Genomic DNA, 16,581 nt, shown 5'->3' on the forward strand with positions numbered 1-16,581 from the left:
CCCAATCCTAGCATGGTGAAAAGGAAGTACTGGAATATACTCCATCTGATGGTTGTTATTGTTCAATCAAAAGCAGATATTAAGTGCAGGTGTTATTTTACAACCTGCTCCTGGGAAGATCAATGTATACACTCTATTTTCTGCCCATTAAGTTCCTGGTTCTACTTGGTGTTTAAAAACAGACCTAGAAGCAAAAGGCTGTTTAAAAGTTCAGATGCTCCTATTCCAGATGGTTATTTCATAGTCTTTCACATATACCAATCAAATTCAATTATGAGATCAAGCTAGATTTCTTTCCCGCCATTCCTTCTGGAAAGCTTTTCTGAACAGTTCTCTGATATTTAGAAATACGTTATTACTTTCTGACTAAATGTCTGTGAAAGTTTGTTCTTGCACTAGCATTATCCTCTACTTGAAATAATATTTCTCTGTCTTGACTATATGTACAGAAACTTAACTGTTTAGATGATAGCTAGGCTAACAGAAGCTTGCGTTTGGTAGCTGGGAAGTAAAATATCAAAATATTGTGAAGCCCACAATAAATATAGAAGTACTGGCCAAAGTGAAATGGCATATTCTGTCCTGAAGAGCTTAGTCACAATCAAAACATCAACTATAGTGGCCCCTTCAGTAATGTGGATCTATACGGTATCAGATTATATTGCCCTCACCCTCTCCAGAAAAAGTATTTTTAATTCTTCCCATTACAGGGGCTCAACACTATATATAAAGACCTGAAATGATGTCCAACTCCAATTTCTCAAGATGGAACATACCTAAAATAACTCTAAAATAATGAGTTCTTTTGCACATTTGCCTGTTAATAAATTTACCAATAATTGCACTTTCCTGAAGCGTCTTAATTTGGGACCTCAATGCCCGAATCTTTTTGCTTTTTCTGTAAGAAATCAACTTTCTCCTCAAGTCTTTCAAATCTTTCTAGCCACTCCTTTCTCTTTCTGAAGACTGATCACCCCCTTTTGTCACCCTAATAAAGATTTGTAGGGTTTAAAATGTTTTGAAAGATCAGATAAGCAAATTTCAGATTTGTAAATAAAATTACTTTCATCAAAAGCAGAGGGTAAGAAGCTTTTTACTGTCTGAAGATTGTGGGAAAACTTCAGCAAGGGTCAGGATTCTAGTTAAGGACTGAAGAGTGAATAGTCCCCGGTCTCCAGGCAATGCAGAATTAGGATGAGTTTGACTGAGGGCAGAGAGGGAGAAGGATAGCACTCTCTCCTCCTGTCAGTCTGCTAAACTCTTACGAAAGCTCTTCTTTCCCCCCTATGACCAGGCAGACAAATAGCACAAGAATGGCTTCCAGGTGCAGACTTGTATTAGTGAAACTCTGGGAACAAGATCTGACTGTTAATCTGTAAAGCAGGACTGGTCTGGGGAGCACCCGCATACCTTAATTCCCATCTTTCTGTCCCTCTTCAAAACAAGGCACCAGGACTGAGGTCAATGCATTTCAGTTCAGCAGCCATGGGACCACTGAAGCAGGAATTATGCTGAGCCTCCTTAGTGACGCAGAAATGTTGAGTAAATGACAACTGGATTTCAGTTTAAAGCTTCCAAGTTAAGTCCCGAGTCCCATCTGTGTAACTGATATGACAAGTGCAGATGGAGCCTCCGTATCTGTTTCAGAGTTATGATGGCTGCTGTTGACTTTGCACATATTCTTTCAGCATCTCTTGTCTCCCATTTACAGACACACTGCATCTATCAAGTTAAGGTGATGTCTGCTTACAGTAAAGGCACAGAAAAGCCTGGGTTATTTGTTTCATATATCCTTTTTATAAGCACTGGGTTGAACGTTCCTAGATCTCACCGGCACAGGATGTTGGATTGCCTTCACTCTGCTTCATATGAATGGGCAGAGCAGTGCTGGGTCAGCAGGAGATAACACCTGAGCCCTCCTTCTATTCACAGTAGCAAATGAGTCAAGGTGGTGGCATTGTGAGGAGATAAACATTTTCGCTTTCACTTTTTATGACTACCTACGTATTTAATGAAATCAAATAAATGGGTTTGGTCATCTGCATTTGAGAGATTAGGAATCAAGACCTTCCAGTCAGTTTTAAGTAAGATGTAAGGCTGCCTTCTCTCCCTTACAGAGCCTTATAATTTCAGTTGTGTTAATCCTGATTTACAACACTTTAAAAGAAGGTAGGTTCATCAGAACAAACCCTTGCCTAAAACAAACTGACATACTTGGTTGGATCTATTATGACATAGAAGTCTGACCCAATCATGGCTCTTCCATTTTACAGAAGTGGAAGACAAGTTCTCATTTATTTGCACTTTGCACTGATGCCCCAATGCAACGATTTCCAGGTTGTAAATTAGAACTAAAAATAACAAAAATATCCTATGTGAGGGTGGAAAGCAGTGGAAATGTATCTAAAAATCCACAATATGTCTTGTGATTCTTTATCACAACATGAAGATATTGAGACTAACTTACTGACACTCCATGTCCTTTCTAATTTAAACTGGTTTTAGTGCTTACTGAAAGGATAACTACATTGTTATCTGTCTGGAAAACCTCCTCTGAACGTCATGTACATGTATGTGACATTCTAACTATATGGATTATGTGGCTTCTCTGAGGAGTGCAAACAGGTATTCTGACTGGGTCACTCATTAAAATCTGTATCATGTCAGCTTTGTCTTACCAGGCCTCAGCTTGAAACACAAAACTTAGCATCTTCTGTTTTCAGGTGTGCTTGCTCTGTTCTAGCTTCCAGTATTCATATGAAAAATGTCAAGAATTACTGCCATGGTAAGACATGGGTCTTAACCAGTGGTCTGAGAGCCAGGAGCTTCCTAACAGGCAGGCAGCTATCTCCTCCTTAGGCTGGAAAGAAACTGCCCAGGAACTTTTCTAGTAGATAGAATTCACTATGAAAAGGTGGCAATAATGCAAATCATAAATCTGAAAGCTTTCCAAACAAACACTGGAATAACTATTTGAATAAGAAGTTTTCAATATTGATACTTCATTTTTTTATTTTGCTTTTAAAAAAAAATCATACAATTTTACTTTTTTTTCTCAATCTTCCACCATGTCAACAATCTTCCACAAGTTACCCTTTGAGTGTAGCAGCTGACAATCGGTTTAAAGCTCTCAGATGTCATATCTTATATACCTGCAACTGCTCCAAAAGGCTTAGCTAGAAAATATGAGACTGGAAGGAAACATTTGTTGAAAAGGGAAGCCACACTAAACGGCTGCCCCAGAAGCAGAAAGCTGTTGCTGCAGAGATGTTCAACTGCATTTGAAAGACTAATATGTTGCTCTGCTCAACCAGCTATACATACAAGACAGATTTTGTGATCAACTATCCCTTAAAGGGACCTGCCAGCAATCAGGCTCTACAGACACTGTCTGTAACAGATTTTCTGATATTTGTACTACAACTAACTAATTAAAATGTCCCACAATGCAACATGGTACTCCTGTATTTGGGCTAAACCAGAACTAATTCTGGTTTAGTGCTTTAACTTTTCAGTTAAGTCTCCTCTAACTAACTGCACTTTCTGAAACAGCAGCATGTTTTTCCAGACAGTGACTGCTCCTAGCAGTGATAAGGCCTGATGTTTATAGTTCATACCAAGGAATGGGATGCAGAATGGCCCTTGCTTATCCTTGTTCTTGTAGTGACCAAGGGCACTGCTAAATCTTGTACTCCGTGTTGGGGTGCCGGGAGTGAAAAGGGTCACAAGCACAAAAAAGGTCACACCTGCAGGGAGGAGCAAACTGGACAGGTGACCCAAACCTGACCAACAGAGTGTTCCATCCCATATACATCGTATTCAGTATAAAGCTGAGAGATCACGAGGGTCTGTCTCTCTTCTTCGATGGCCGACATCTGAGGAGGACTCTGTCCGTCCTTCTGTCGTCAATCCCGATCCGTGCATCCCTGAATCCAGTGCCTGGGTCCAGCTCCTGCATCCCGTCCCTGCCTGCTGCCGAGTCCATGTATATACTTCATTATTTCCTCATTCTTATTATTATCTTTTCTTTCATTGTTACTGTTTCATTAAAGCTGTTTTAGTTTTCTTTTCCAAACCGTAAAGTCTCCCTCCCTTGTTCTCTCTCCCTTTCCCTTCTGGGAGTGGGAGAGGGGTTAATAGAGAGCGTCTGTCATTCGTTAGTGGCCGGCCCAGCCTCAAACCGTGACAGAAAACAAACATGAAACAGTAATCTGTTACAGTAATAAAGCTAACATAGGCACTTAGAATATTACTTCACAAGTAGCAAATCAGCCCTCTCAGATTCAAAGACTATCTAGAGGGTACGCTTGATAGCTCAAAGAAGAAAGTCAAAGGAAATGAACCAGCTAAGAGTACCACCGTGTAGCAAGTCTATAGAGTATCCCCTGACAACCTTCCAGAAGAGCAGAAATGGATGACATGGTTGTTTATAGGGCCCTCAGCAAGTCTTCACTACAATAAAAATGTCTTATGAATTGGTAACTAATTGGAGAGTGATAAGTTTGAGGGGCAGCCATCAATTTTCAGATGATCATCCAAAATGCCATGTAAAGTCAATGGGAGCTGTCAGCTTGGAACTTCTTGGGGAGTGAAGAAGAGTTAATTATCAAAAAAAAAAAAAAAAAAGGAATGCTTTAAATCAGCATCATTTCTGAAGCTGTAGATTTCCACATAAAAACTCCCTACAGACTTAGCAGAGATCAAGACTGTACTCAAGCCTCGTGGCAATGAAAATGCAATACAAAACAACTGTTCTTTCTGTACCAGTAAGCGCAGTTTCATTGTCCTGGAAATACTCTAGGACCCTGAACAGTCAAGCAGGTTTCCTTGCAATCATTTTACTGTCAGATGTTTCAATCCTGCATGGAATTACAACAGCATGACTGCCAAATCATACTACCAGGGCAGTACTTTTAGGTCTCCTCAGAAAATGATGACACTGATTCGACCAGCACAGGAAAGCACATTAAAAGCAGATACTGCTAGGGAACTAAAATCTGAAACAAAAGTCTTGTGGAGAGAGAGTGAAGCAGAGAAAGTATAAAATAGTTCCTATAAATAGACAGCACATGTCTGTTTTCAGTGGAGTTATGAATATACAAATAGCATAACATAAGAGAGTACATATATTGGCTATACACTGGAGTGGAAATTTTTTTTTTATTAAATACATTTCATTTAATTTAATCTTAAAAACTGAAGTTTAGTTAAATCTCTTATCTCTGCAGCTAACTCCTAAATAACTGTTCCCCATCATCTGAATGGTTTGATCTTTAACAGATTTATTCATGATTTCACCTCCCCCATCACAGTAGGGCAAAAAAGCTACTTAGGACCTTGTTTATTTATGAAGTTATTCCCTAGTAACTGTGCATACAACATCCTTTTCTAATTCAGTGTCATAAGCAGATGTATTTTAAACTCCCTTCTATCCCAATGCAAGGTAACTCCCACAGCCAGACAAGCTTTAAGTGAGTTACCCAAGACAGCAGAAGTTCAGGTTGGCCTCCAGTTAGCCCCATCACTGTCACCACCTCACTTTACAGCTGAGCAAGATCTCACACTGCTTGAGAAGACTGCTTTGTGCTACTCCAGAAATGTAGTAATGTAAAACATGGGGATTATTGTGATGAGGTTTTGCTGAAAAGGCCTAATTGTCACTGGTATTTATGGAAATAGGATCGGGCCTTTGATGTGATTGAATAAGTTGCACATTATACTACATTACGTGCCAGTTAAACATGGATAAAAAGAAACAGGAGCTCTGTATCACTTCAACAAAATCACCACCACACAGTCTGAGTGAGCAAAACCACACAGGTACTTTACTCTTCACCTGGAAAAATTTCTCAACATAGAGTAGAATGTCTATGTGCCAACACTATGGTTGCAATCATCTTGCTGGATGTCTCTAACTCTCGGTAATGTTCATGGGCACTCAGTGCATTTGCTGAGGCAGTGCATCCCTCTGTTTAGTGCCCACTGTCACTATGCCTGCCAGGTACATTTCTCACAGCAGAATAGGGCTTTTGCTCTATTAAACATTTAAATGTTAATATTTTAGGAATCTGTTAGCTCAGCACTGTGCTGACCCCTCTCATAGGGTTTGTTTGCTTAAAAATGCATTCAGGAGAACTGCTGAGATGCCTGCAAAATATGATGTAGCTATCCCGTGAGTACAGCTTTAGCCTTCCCCATGCTTCTTACACTATCTGCACCTGACCTCCGCAATACCGAAAGCACCTTCTTTGAAGCAGCAATATGTAAATAGTGCAAATCTGTCTCTAAATATTTCACCTATAGCTACTGTGCATTTTACATACATCTATAGGAACTGTGTCTAACCTGTAAATGACTACAGATGAAAGCTTTGAGCAAAATACAAGTGCCTGTGCGCAATTGTAACTGCTCCGTATGACACTTCCCAACAGTTGCAATCATGGCAGTGTACTATCACAGCACAAAACCAGGATCTAGCCCAAAGAGGTTCTTACATAGACGTTCCTCTGACAAAAGGACAAGACGGATCCTTTATAATCAGACAGCAGTAAGGCTCTAAGAGACAGTCGCTGTTCTTAAAACCAAATATACAGCATAAAATATAAGCAAATATTTCAGGGGAAATGTAGATGGGAAAGATATAAAAGGTGTATCGTTTCACAGAACGAAATGATGTTTGTATTTCAGCTCCTCATGTCCTAGGAGAAGATGCTGTCATTATCTTTACCCTAAAATATTTCTTCTTGCTGATGTGCACCACTGAGTAGTTAAAAAAGACCACAGTAAATGACATCAAGATCATTTGTACCTTGAATCCATTCTAAAGTTGGAATTCAACGGTTTTTGCCCTAAAAATAAAAATGTTACTGTGTAATCATCCAATGTGTTATTGACAGTTGCTTATTTTTAGTGGCTTTAAGGAGACAGGAAGGAGAAGAACAGGTTAGCCTTTGATGTCTGTGGTTCCAACAGCAAAGAGCTGGAGTCTTCTTTGAGAATAATTTAAATCTCATCAATTTAGCTCACTGGTACAACATTACAGCAATAAAAAGATGTAGTTGTACAAAGCAAAAAAAAAAAAATCGATTAATGAGCAAATGCATAAAAAGAAGAGGACTGATCATTTGAGTGGCAGGAGGTGACTCTTTATCTCTAAATTCCCCTTTTCACATCGTCCGCTCTTTTGTGAAGTCCTTTCTACTAGTGCTAAGTGGGTTTAAAACTCTACCAAACACACCGATTACATTTCATACTGTACTAGTACCTGTGGAAGCCACACTACAAAATGCAGGAGGGCAGAAAATCACAATTGGATCTGACATGAAAAGACATCATTAGACCATCACAGAGGCAGTGTTCTTCTTGATGAAAGAAGAACGCCTATAAGCTACTGAAATACTTTATACAGTATGAAAATAAATCTGTGACCCAAACTAAAAGCTAATACTTTAAGATTACTAAAACTCCCTCAAAAGTAAACAGGACTAGCAAATAAACCACAAGAATGCAAAGCAGCAAACATCTTCTCTTCTAAAAAGGAAAGAAGACAGAATATTCTGATACGTAGGTGCCAAGAAAACCGCAGTGGATGAAGACAGAGTTTCCTGACCCTAACTAAGGATGACAAAAGGGCGACCAATCCCCTCTCCATGCCATTCAGCTCAGGAAGGGTCTTCAGATTTTGCGATGCCATCACACAACCACATTTGAACTGATTTTCAGCTGACAGTGGCTCAGCCTCCAAACGTGTGCTTTTACAGTGGGGTTCACACAGCCCAGAGCCCCTTGTAAGAACCTCTTCGGCCCAGACAGACAGCAGGTCTGCACATCCAGCCACAGGATGCTGTGAAAATCAGAGCGCTCCTGCCTTTCTGTGTTTGTTCCCTGCTGCCGTTCGAGATGATACAGACCAGTAGTGAGCCACATCAGCACTGATCCGGGTGACCATGTAACCATCTGATGGCTAACGCTGACAGAAGCAAGGCAATGGGAATGCGCAGGAAGGGGGAAGGCAGGACCTTCTGGGTGGAGCCCCTAGGTACTGACCTACATCAACTACAACCATGTTCTTTAATAAGTCTGTGTATTAAGTTACACAAACCTATAGTATGTAATTTTAATAGGTATTATATGTACCTATTCTAGATACTATTCTGTTATCCTTCAGAAAAATATTCTAAATAGGAAATACATTGTTCAGCAACGGAGAAGCAGTGACAGTAACGCTAACTAGCAAGCCCCATTGTTCTTCAAAGTATCATCTAATTTGGATTTTGCTTACGTGAAAGGCAGGGAACATGTAAAAGTCTAAAACTGTGTATAGATAAATCCCAGCTAGGAGATCTGGGCACCCAGAGCATGACTGAGGTGTAACTTAACCACCTAGATCCGACTTAGAAAAGCTGAAGCTTAAACTCCTTCTGTATCCCACATTCAAGCTAAAGATTCTTCAAGTACCAAGCGTTCAGCATCTGAAGGCCTAGTTTTGGGTAAGAGCACCTAGGTTTGGATTCCAAACATTTGGTCAAAAACAGATCTGCCAAACTGCAGCTCGGGGAAAGGAGCCTCCCAGCCACAGGACAGGGTTTCAGATCAGACTGCTGAAACAGACACAACCCCAAGCACTGGAGAGTGAAATCTGCTTAACTGCAACTGTTTCATCCGAATGGCTTACACTGAAGATAAGTAAAGCTGGTAATGTGCTAAATCCTACTCTGAAACCTCCCCGTTTCCTATGAGTTAGCATTACACACCTCTTTGCTTAGCATCCTGCTTACTCCAGCAGCTGTGCAGAGGTCCCTCAGGTTCTGTCCTTATTAGCAAGCAGTAAGGCCAAACAGGGGTAGAGTGACCAGGTTGTGCAGAGGAGCCAAAGGGAAGGTGGCTTCTCCTTCAAGCCAGCTCTAGTCTGGTTCCATGGGGTGAACAGCCACGCGTGGCTGGAGGACATCTTCTAGTTCAGCATCGTCCAAAAGCAATCCAGCAAATGCTCTCCAAGGTGCTCTGAGATGTAACCCAAAGCAGAGCTGATCAGGAATCTGCTTCAAAAGCACATTCTTTATTCAAATGAGAAGCGCTGAAGGACTATCACACTGCACCCTTACTCACTGCTGAGATAGTACTAGGCACCTAAATATTTTGCCCAGAATGGGTGTCTCAGCCTCCTCCTGGACCTGTCTGAAAGTCACAGACAATGTCATTGAGGCTTCAGCTATCCCTAAGACACCACAGTGAATTCTGAATGCACCTTGGTCCTACAGAAGTCAGTGGAAGTCCTTTGGGACCTGAATTACACCCTCAAATTATTCCATTTTTGTCTATTTTCTTATGAACGAGTTGGAAAACATTTTCCTAAATGAACCTCTTGAGAAACCTTGTAATATATCTCTCTGCAAGCTCACAGCAGTGCCTGGTGCTCTCCCCACTCCCAACCACAGGTCGGAGGCCCCTGACCGGGCTGATGGGGTGCACAGCATCCCTGCCTCCCCTCCCCCGGCAGGATTACCCTCCGACCAGATGCGCACCAAGAAATTTTCCTGTCAAAAACTATCAGAACCAAAGGAGGTCAACGTCTTGCCCCCTCAGCAGTGCCATCCCGAGAAGGCAGCACCCAGGCTGTCCGCTGGAAGCTGTCCACCACCTGCCCGGCGGCTCAGGCAAAGGGTCGGCAACGCCTGTGCTGCAGCGGGCCAGGGCGGCCCCGGGCCCTGTCGGCTGGGTGCCCTGTGGGGTGTGGGTGCTGGTGGGGCCGGGGGCCCTGTGGGGTGGGTGTTCAGTGGGATGCAAGGGCCCTGTGGGGTGCAGTGCCCGGGGTGGCTGAGGCGTGGGAAGGCCCCGAGCGGTGCAGCGCTGGGGCCGCGCTGCGGGGGCGGGGTGCCCGGCGCCCATGGGGCGCGGGGGCCGGGCGCGCAGCGCTGCCCTCTCCGCCGCGGACCGGCGCGCTCTGGTGGGCCGCGGCGCCTCCTTCCCGCAGAGAGCCCCCGGGGGGCGGCACTGCGGGCTTCCCGCCGCCGCCGAAACACCCCGGCGAGGGCGGCGGAGGAGGAGGCGGAGGGGGTGCGGGCGGCGCGGCGGCGAGGCCGGGCGGCCGGGCCATGGAGGCGCACTCTCCTTCCCCTTCGCGCTCCTTCCTCCGCCGCGGCGCCTCCTCCCCCCGCCGCCCGCTCCCGCCTCGCCTCGCCCTTTCCTCACCGGCCGAGGAGTGGATCTTGGAGGATTTCCGCTGCAGGGACATCCTCAGCGCCGTGTCCAGGCCGGCCCTGTTCGGCATCCTGCGGCCGGGGCGGCAGGCGAAGCCCGCGGCGGGCTAGGGCGGCGGCGGCGGCGGCGGCGGCGGCGGGCTGGCCATGGGCCCCCCCTCACGCAGACGCCGCGCTGCGGCGGCGGCCGCTGGCACCGCCGCGGCCTGGCTGCGGGGGCGGGCGAGGCGCTAAGCCCTTCGCCGGGCTCGGCTCCTCGCCGGGGGGGCCGGGGAGGTGCCCTCCTTGAGGAGGGGGCTCGGCGGGCGCTGTGCCCTCCACCACCCCTTCCCTCAGGGCCGGGGCCAGAGGCAATCCCTCCGGGCGCAGGGGCTGCCTCTTCTGCACCGCCCGGCTCGGGAGAGGGGAGGGCCTGCTCCGGCGCGGACCCGCGGCTCGCCGCCGCAGCCCGCGCCCCGGGGGGGCACCGGCCTGAGGGGCAGGTGCGGCCCGACGGCCCCGGGCGCCGCCGCTAACGCCACCGGGGACAAGGCGGGATGCGGAGACGCGTCCTGACCGCTTCCTCACCGCCGCTTGCGGCAACAACCGCTTCCCGGGGGGCAGAGCGAACGGCCCGGCCTTGTTGTGCCGGTTCGCAGGTTATAAATGGACTCGGTCTGGTTCCCTACTGCCTCACATCCCTGAGCCATCTGTACCTCAGCGAAGCGCTACTCCTCTGGTAACAGCCTCTCACAACTCCATGTATCCAGTGTGAGTCATTGCATAAGACACGATAAAGTCAGGGCCTGGGGTTTGGGTTTTTTTTTTTTTTGAGATGTCTGTCTGAAACTAGCATTTTACCGACAGTTTAGGCACAGAAAACATCCCAACAAAGCCCCCACTGGGATTAGGATCCCTCACCGGGCTTCTTTGTTCCAGTTACAAGGGCATTTTCATCACCGTGGCTTGCTGCCAGCCTCTTCACGAAAGATACCGTTCCTTCTCAATGTAAAATATCTGGTAAATCAAGAATAAAAAAAAGAAATAGAGAAAAGATTAATCAATATACCACTTAACTGTTAGCATTGCCTTTCTGTGCAAAACATTTGCAACCATGAGAATTTACCTACAAAGGACCGGCAAAGAAGGAATGACATTGAAGGGCAAAAAATTAATTAAAAAGAAGCCCCTCGATTTTTACAGATGCTGGTCTCAGTCGGGCATAGCTAGCACTGGTTGCTACACCTTAAAAGGTTGCCTTCTCTACGGTGAGCTTTGAGGTAGGATCATTTTAAATGAGGCAGAAGTTCCCATGGGATGAGGATATATAGAGTTTTGGGAAAACCTACTGCATAAGAAATGGTCCCCAGTACCTTCATGGTCTCTGAAAAATGGCCCTAAATCTGTAGCTAAACCACTTGACCATACAGAGTTGGCTAGCATACACCACCAGAAAATGGGGTGTTATTTCAAAGAGCTTAAATAATGCTAAACTGCGAATCTCTCTGTGCTTTGCTGTCCTCACATATAATATGGAAACTGATACTTTCCAGCTACAACTTCACAAAAAGTTGCAAACAAAAATTTTGTTGACAAATCACATTGCGCTTTGTAAAACCAAAGTAGTGTAGAACTGCAGCATTTTACACCAGCTTCACAGGGTGCATCATAGTCCACCTGGAGGCATTCGCTTTGGGACAGGACTGCTGCAGACACATATTTCTTGGCCTGTGAGAAGCTTTTACTCTTGTGGATTATATCACTCTGGGAGAAGGCTAGCTCAAGAGTTTTTGTGAACAAAATCATCCAGTAAGGGCAACACCAAATGCTGACGTTCCTGCATGCCTTTCCCATTTTAAGACCATGTTGTGGAGCTGATTATTTTAATGAACAGGATTTTCTCCATCAGCTTACTGTTTGACCTCTCCACAAATTATTTTCTGATGTGGTCAGTGGTTTTGCATGTGTGTTGTTAGCTGGTAGACAAATTAAAGTGAAGTTCACTTTGGGTTGAAGCTGTCAGATCAAAGTCAAGGAAAGTGCTTCAAAAAAGGACAAAAAAGAATGGCAGTTCCTGTTTTCATGTTTACTTTTTTCCTCAGAAATCAACCCTCAGGTGAACTGCGTTTACAGTATGCTGAAAGTATTGTTGAGTGTAAGCTGTCAGCCTGCAAGCCCAAGCAACAGCTAAAAGCACTCACTCCTTCTCATGAGCCGCGCTTGCTTCCACCTCTGCACCCTTGGTGCTCTTGAATAGTGCTCCAGCTAACACGCCATCTAACTTGCATCCACGCAGGCTACTCAGTCACATCAACTTGACTACTCGAGGTCCTCAGAGAGATTTAATTACCCAACCCACACTTATCTCAACAAGCCTGGGATGTATCCCTGTGGAAGGCAGATCCCTGAGCACCAGTGATGCTTCATGCAGGAAAGCAAAGTGTGAGTCCAGGTGTCAGTTGTGTCTCTGAAAGCTCACGTTCATTAGTAACCAGCTGACAAGCAGCAGGTTAGCCCTGAGTTTCAAGAAAAGCAACAGATTGTTCAGCGGTGCAGGACTCGCCTTTGTCCTTTTGTTATGCAACGCCTGTCTTTGTCATAGCACTGATGTGCGCTGAATTATATACTATCGGAGCATGAGTCATGGCAATATGATTCCCTGGGGTCTGTCATAATGGCTCCATAGTTCGAATGATGGACCGAAAACCAGGAGTTGGTATTTTTCAAATTACAATGCGCTCACTTCTCTAGTATTTATAGCAATGTACTTTCAAAGAGCTCAGTATGAATAATAATTATTACAATGTAATAAATAAAGCAAAGGCAGGAAGAATGGTCCTGTGGTTAATGTGCCAGGCTGGGAGACAGGATATCTTTATTCTATTTCTGACTGTGCCAGATACCGTCTGGGACCTTGGAGAGACTGTTAAGCCCAAATTTCCAAAAGATGCATCCTTTGCTCCAATTACTAATGTTATGCACAGAGTTTGGTTCTGAAAAAAAAAAAAAAAGAAACACACCTCACTCCAAATTTATTATTAGTATAGTGCAAAACTTAACAGTCTAATCAAAGAATTATTAGGTGAGAGCTAATTATTACAGAAAAGGAAAGAAAAAGAGAGATTAAAGAATTCTACTACTACAAAAAATCTCAGAAATAATAATGCAGTTCATTTTTTGTAGACGTAGTCTTCCCATCTGTCCTTTTTTTGGTGTCGTGCTGACCTTCAGCTGCCCCACTGGGATCTAGGACTGACAGTGCTGGCCCTCCTCAAACAGTGGGTGTCAGGGCTGCAGCTGGTCATCAGTGTCTTCCCAACAAGTTATTTGCTGGACAAAATGAAGGACTATTATGGGGCTATTTTGTATGTTTTTTTAACATGCCTTTACACCTCTCTCTTTCTTCATTTGTTTACAGCTCCAGGTTACATATAATTTTACTATGTGTGGTGCCATTTGTGTATGTTACATACTTGTTCTTTGTCTTGTCCCTGAACGAGCTTTACCCAGCTCCCAGGTCTGCACTGCTTTAGCTGACTACTGGAGAGCTCTTCACAGCCCTGAGTTCTGCAGTGCCAAGGCTGCGCCCCGTTTTTGTCATCCTATGCCTCCTCTACAGTGCCCTGTATCCCCACTTTCAGGGAATTCTGCTGTCATACCAGGCCTGTATTCTTCTGCACTACCTCATTATGTTAGTTATAAATATCTCGTTCTACACAGTATAACTTCTTGTCACTCTCCATATAAAAGCTACAGTTGCACCACACAAAGTTAAGCAGAAGTAAAACAGACGTAGCCGCCTGCTCCTTGGAGATATTGCTGTTACAGCTATGGAAAGTAAAAAGAAAGCCACAGACAGGTCAAGAAAAGCTCTGACGAAACAAATGTTAGTCCTGAGGCCTTTCAAAGTCAGGACAAAACCTGTGCCCTCCTACCAGCCACGGTGTTGTTGGGCTGCAGGACTGGAGTAATTGCAAGCAAGTTCTGCTTGTCCAACTCCACTGCCTTAAAAAAACCCACAGCAGACTGTTTTGTGCTGTGGTGCTTTGCCCTTGTTACATGCATAGGATCAAAACCAGCATGGTGCAAATCATATGCTGAGACACGTGGGAGGTATTTATCACTCATCACAACATTTTAAAAAAGGTCCAAAAGCCAGCGCTTGCTGTTTTCAGATTTGTAGGGGAAGCTACTTCCACATCCAGAAAGTGTGCTTAGCATCACTCAGCTTCAGAAAATACATGAAATAATTTACAAATCTTCTTCGCAGAGATACTGCGTCGCTACAGACTGATATGGGACATGACCGTTAACACATGGACATGCATTAATGCATGCATGGCCCACCCCTAACCTCTTAAAGGATCCTAGACTTTCTAGTGCAGAAGGGCCATCACTCAACAACACACTGCTCCTACAGTTAACCATAGCCCACAGATTTAATCCAAAGGTGGAAAAAAATGATGATGAATTGCACACGCACACACGCAATGAGTGCGGGGGGGGGGGGGGGGGGGGGGGGCGTGGCAGGGTGGAGGAAGGGTAAAGCTTTACCTATCAATGCAATGGTGGAGAAAACAGTCAAGGATTTGGGAATATAGGCATCTTCATTTTTCAAGTCCTATTCAAAGCTCATTCAAGGCTATACAGTTCTTTCATTTCCAGCAGCAATTTTACATCCCATGAAACATAATCAGCACCAGGCACATCAAGGTCTACCAGATGACTTTTGAATGATGACACATGTCAATAAAATTATAGCAAGCGGAATAATCACATTGATACGTTGGAAACTGAAATTGGTACTCATTGTGTAGCAGGAGGTGATCTGTGATTTGCCTGAAAAATACTGAGCCCTTTCTGTATTAATACTAACAAACCCAGTGAAACTAAATTAATAAAAATAATGTAATTTTATCTAGTATAATCAAGACTGAATACTTACTATAACAACTGTTGGGGCTTCTTCATACCTGCAAGTTAATCCAGGAAAAAAACATCAGTATTTATCACTTTACCAGAACTCCAAGTTTGTATGCTTTTAAACATACATTCAAAATACAGTAAGCCAAATCAAAACAAGTAATCTTTATTCCATGATGATGGTGTCCACAGAAGGAATTCATCAGGCTGGCAGTTGATGGAAAACTGTGTGTAGAACAACCTTTACACATGCTTTGCACAGAAAGGACATATTGTACAGAGGGCCATAGTTGAGACATTCCCTCAGCTTATACAAAGATATTATTTAACATCTTTGTTGGTGGCATGGACAGTGGAATCAAGTGCACTGCCAGCAAGTTTGCTGATGACACCAAGTTGTGTGGTGAGGTTGACACACTGGAGGGAAGGGAGGCCATCCAGAGGGACCTGGACAGGCTGGAGAGGTGGGCCTGTGCAAAATTCATGAAGTTCCACAAAGCCAAGTGCAAGGTCCTGCACCTGGGTCGGGGCAATCCCAAGCACAGATACAGGCTGGGCAATGAGTGGATCAAGAGCAGCCCTGTGGAGAAGGACTTGGGGGTGCTGGTGGATGAAAAACTGAGTATGAGCCAGCAATAAGCACCCATCGCATCCTGGGCTGCATCAAGAGAAGTGTTGCCAGCAGGTCGAGGGAGGTGATTCTGCCCCTCTACTCCACTCTGGTGAGACCCCACCTGCAGTGCTGTGTTCAGCTCTGGGACCTTCAGCACAAGAAAGGCGTGGACCTGTTGGAGCAGGTCCAGAGGAGGGCCACAAAGATGATCAGGGGGCTGGAGCACCTCCCCTGTGAGGACAGGCTGAGAGAGTTGGGGTTGTTCAGCCTGGAGGAGACAAGGCTCTGGGGAGACCTTCTAGTGGCCTTCCAGTACTTAAAGGGCACCTACAGGAAAGGTGGGGAGGGACTCTTCATCAGAGAGTGTAGTGATAGGAAGAGAGGTAATCATTTCAAACTGAAAGCGGGTGGATTTAGATTAGACATTAGGAAGAAGTTCTTCACTCTGAGGGTGGTGAGGCACAGGAACAGGCTGCCCAGAGAAGCTGTGGCTGCCCCTGGCAGTGTTCAAGGCCAGGCTGGATGGGGCTTTGAGCAACCTGGTCTGGTGGAAGGTGTCCCTGCCCATGGCAGGGGGGTTGGAACTAGATGGTCTTTAAGGTCCCTTCCAACCCAAACCATTCTGTGATTCTGTGATTCTATACTGAGCCAAGTTAGTAATGAACTAGTAATGAAGAAATAATTGTATTCCCAAAGAAGAATAATACTGAAGAAATTAAAAGCTTAATGAAGAAATGTTTAAGATTAAGCCCATTTCCAGGATGTAAATGCATTTTCGTCGCTTGCACTCAGTCCCTTGTCCCACGCCGGGCTGGTCGCTAACGTGGCCCTGCGTTAGCCGCTGTGCAGTCGGCACCATCGGCGCGG

General features: G+C 44.9%; 1 protein-coding gene across 1 annotated transcript in view; it reads right to left on the reverse strand.

The window, feature by feature from the left end:
* The window catches only part of ATP8A2 (ATPase phospholipid transporting 8A2), a 340,483-nt gene extending 330,213 nt beyond the window's left edge, over positions 1-10,270 (reverse strand). Inside the window, exon 1 of the mRNA XM_086481834.1 lies at positions 10,192-10,270. Coding sequence (XP_086337960.1) covers positions 10,192-10,270 — 79 coding nt within the window. The remainder of the gene's footprint in view (positions 1-10,191) is intronic.
* Positions 10,271-16,581: the final 6,311 nt, after the last annotated feature.

The sequence above is a fragment of the Leptosomus discolor genome, chromosome 1 (genome assembly GCF_034619465.1).
Source record: "Leptosomus discolor isolate bLepDis1 chromosome 1, bLepDis1.hap2, whole genome shotgun sequence".
Classification (NCBI taxonomy): domain Eukaryota; kingdom Metazoa; phylum Chordata; class Aves; order Leptosomiformes; family Leptosomidae; genus Leptosomus; species Leptosomus discolor.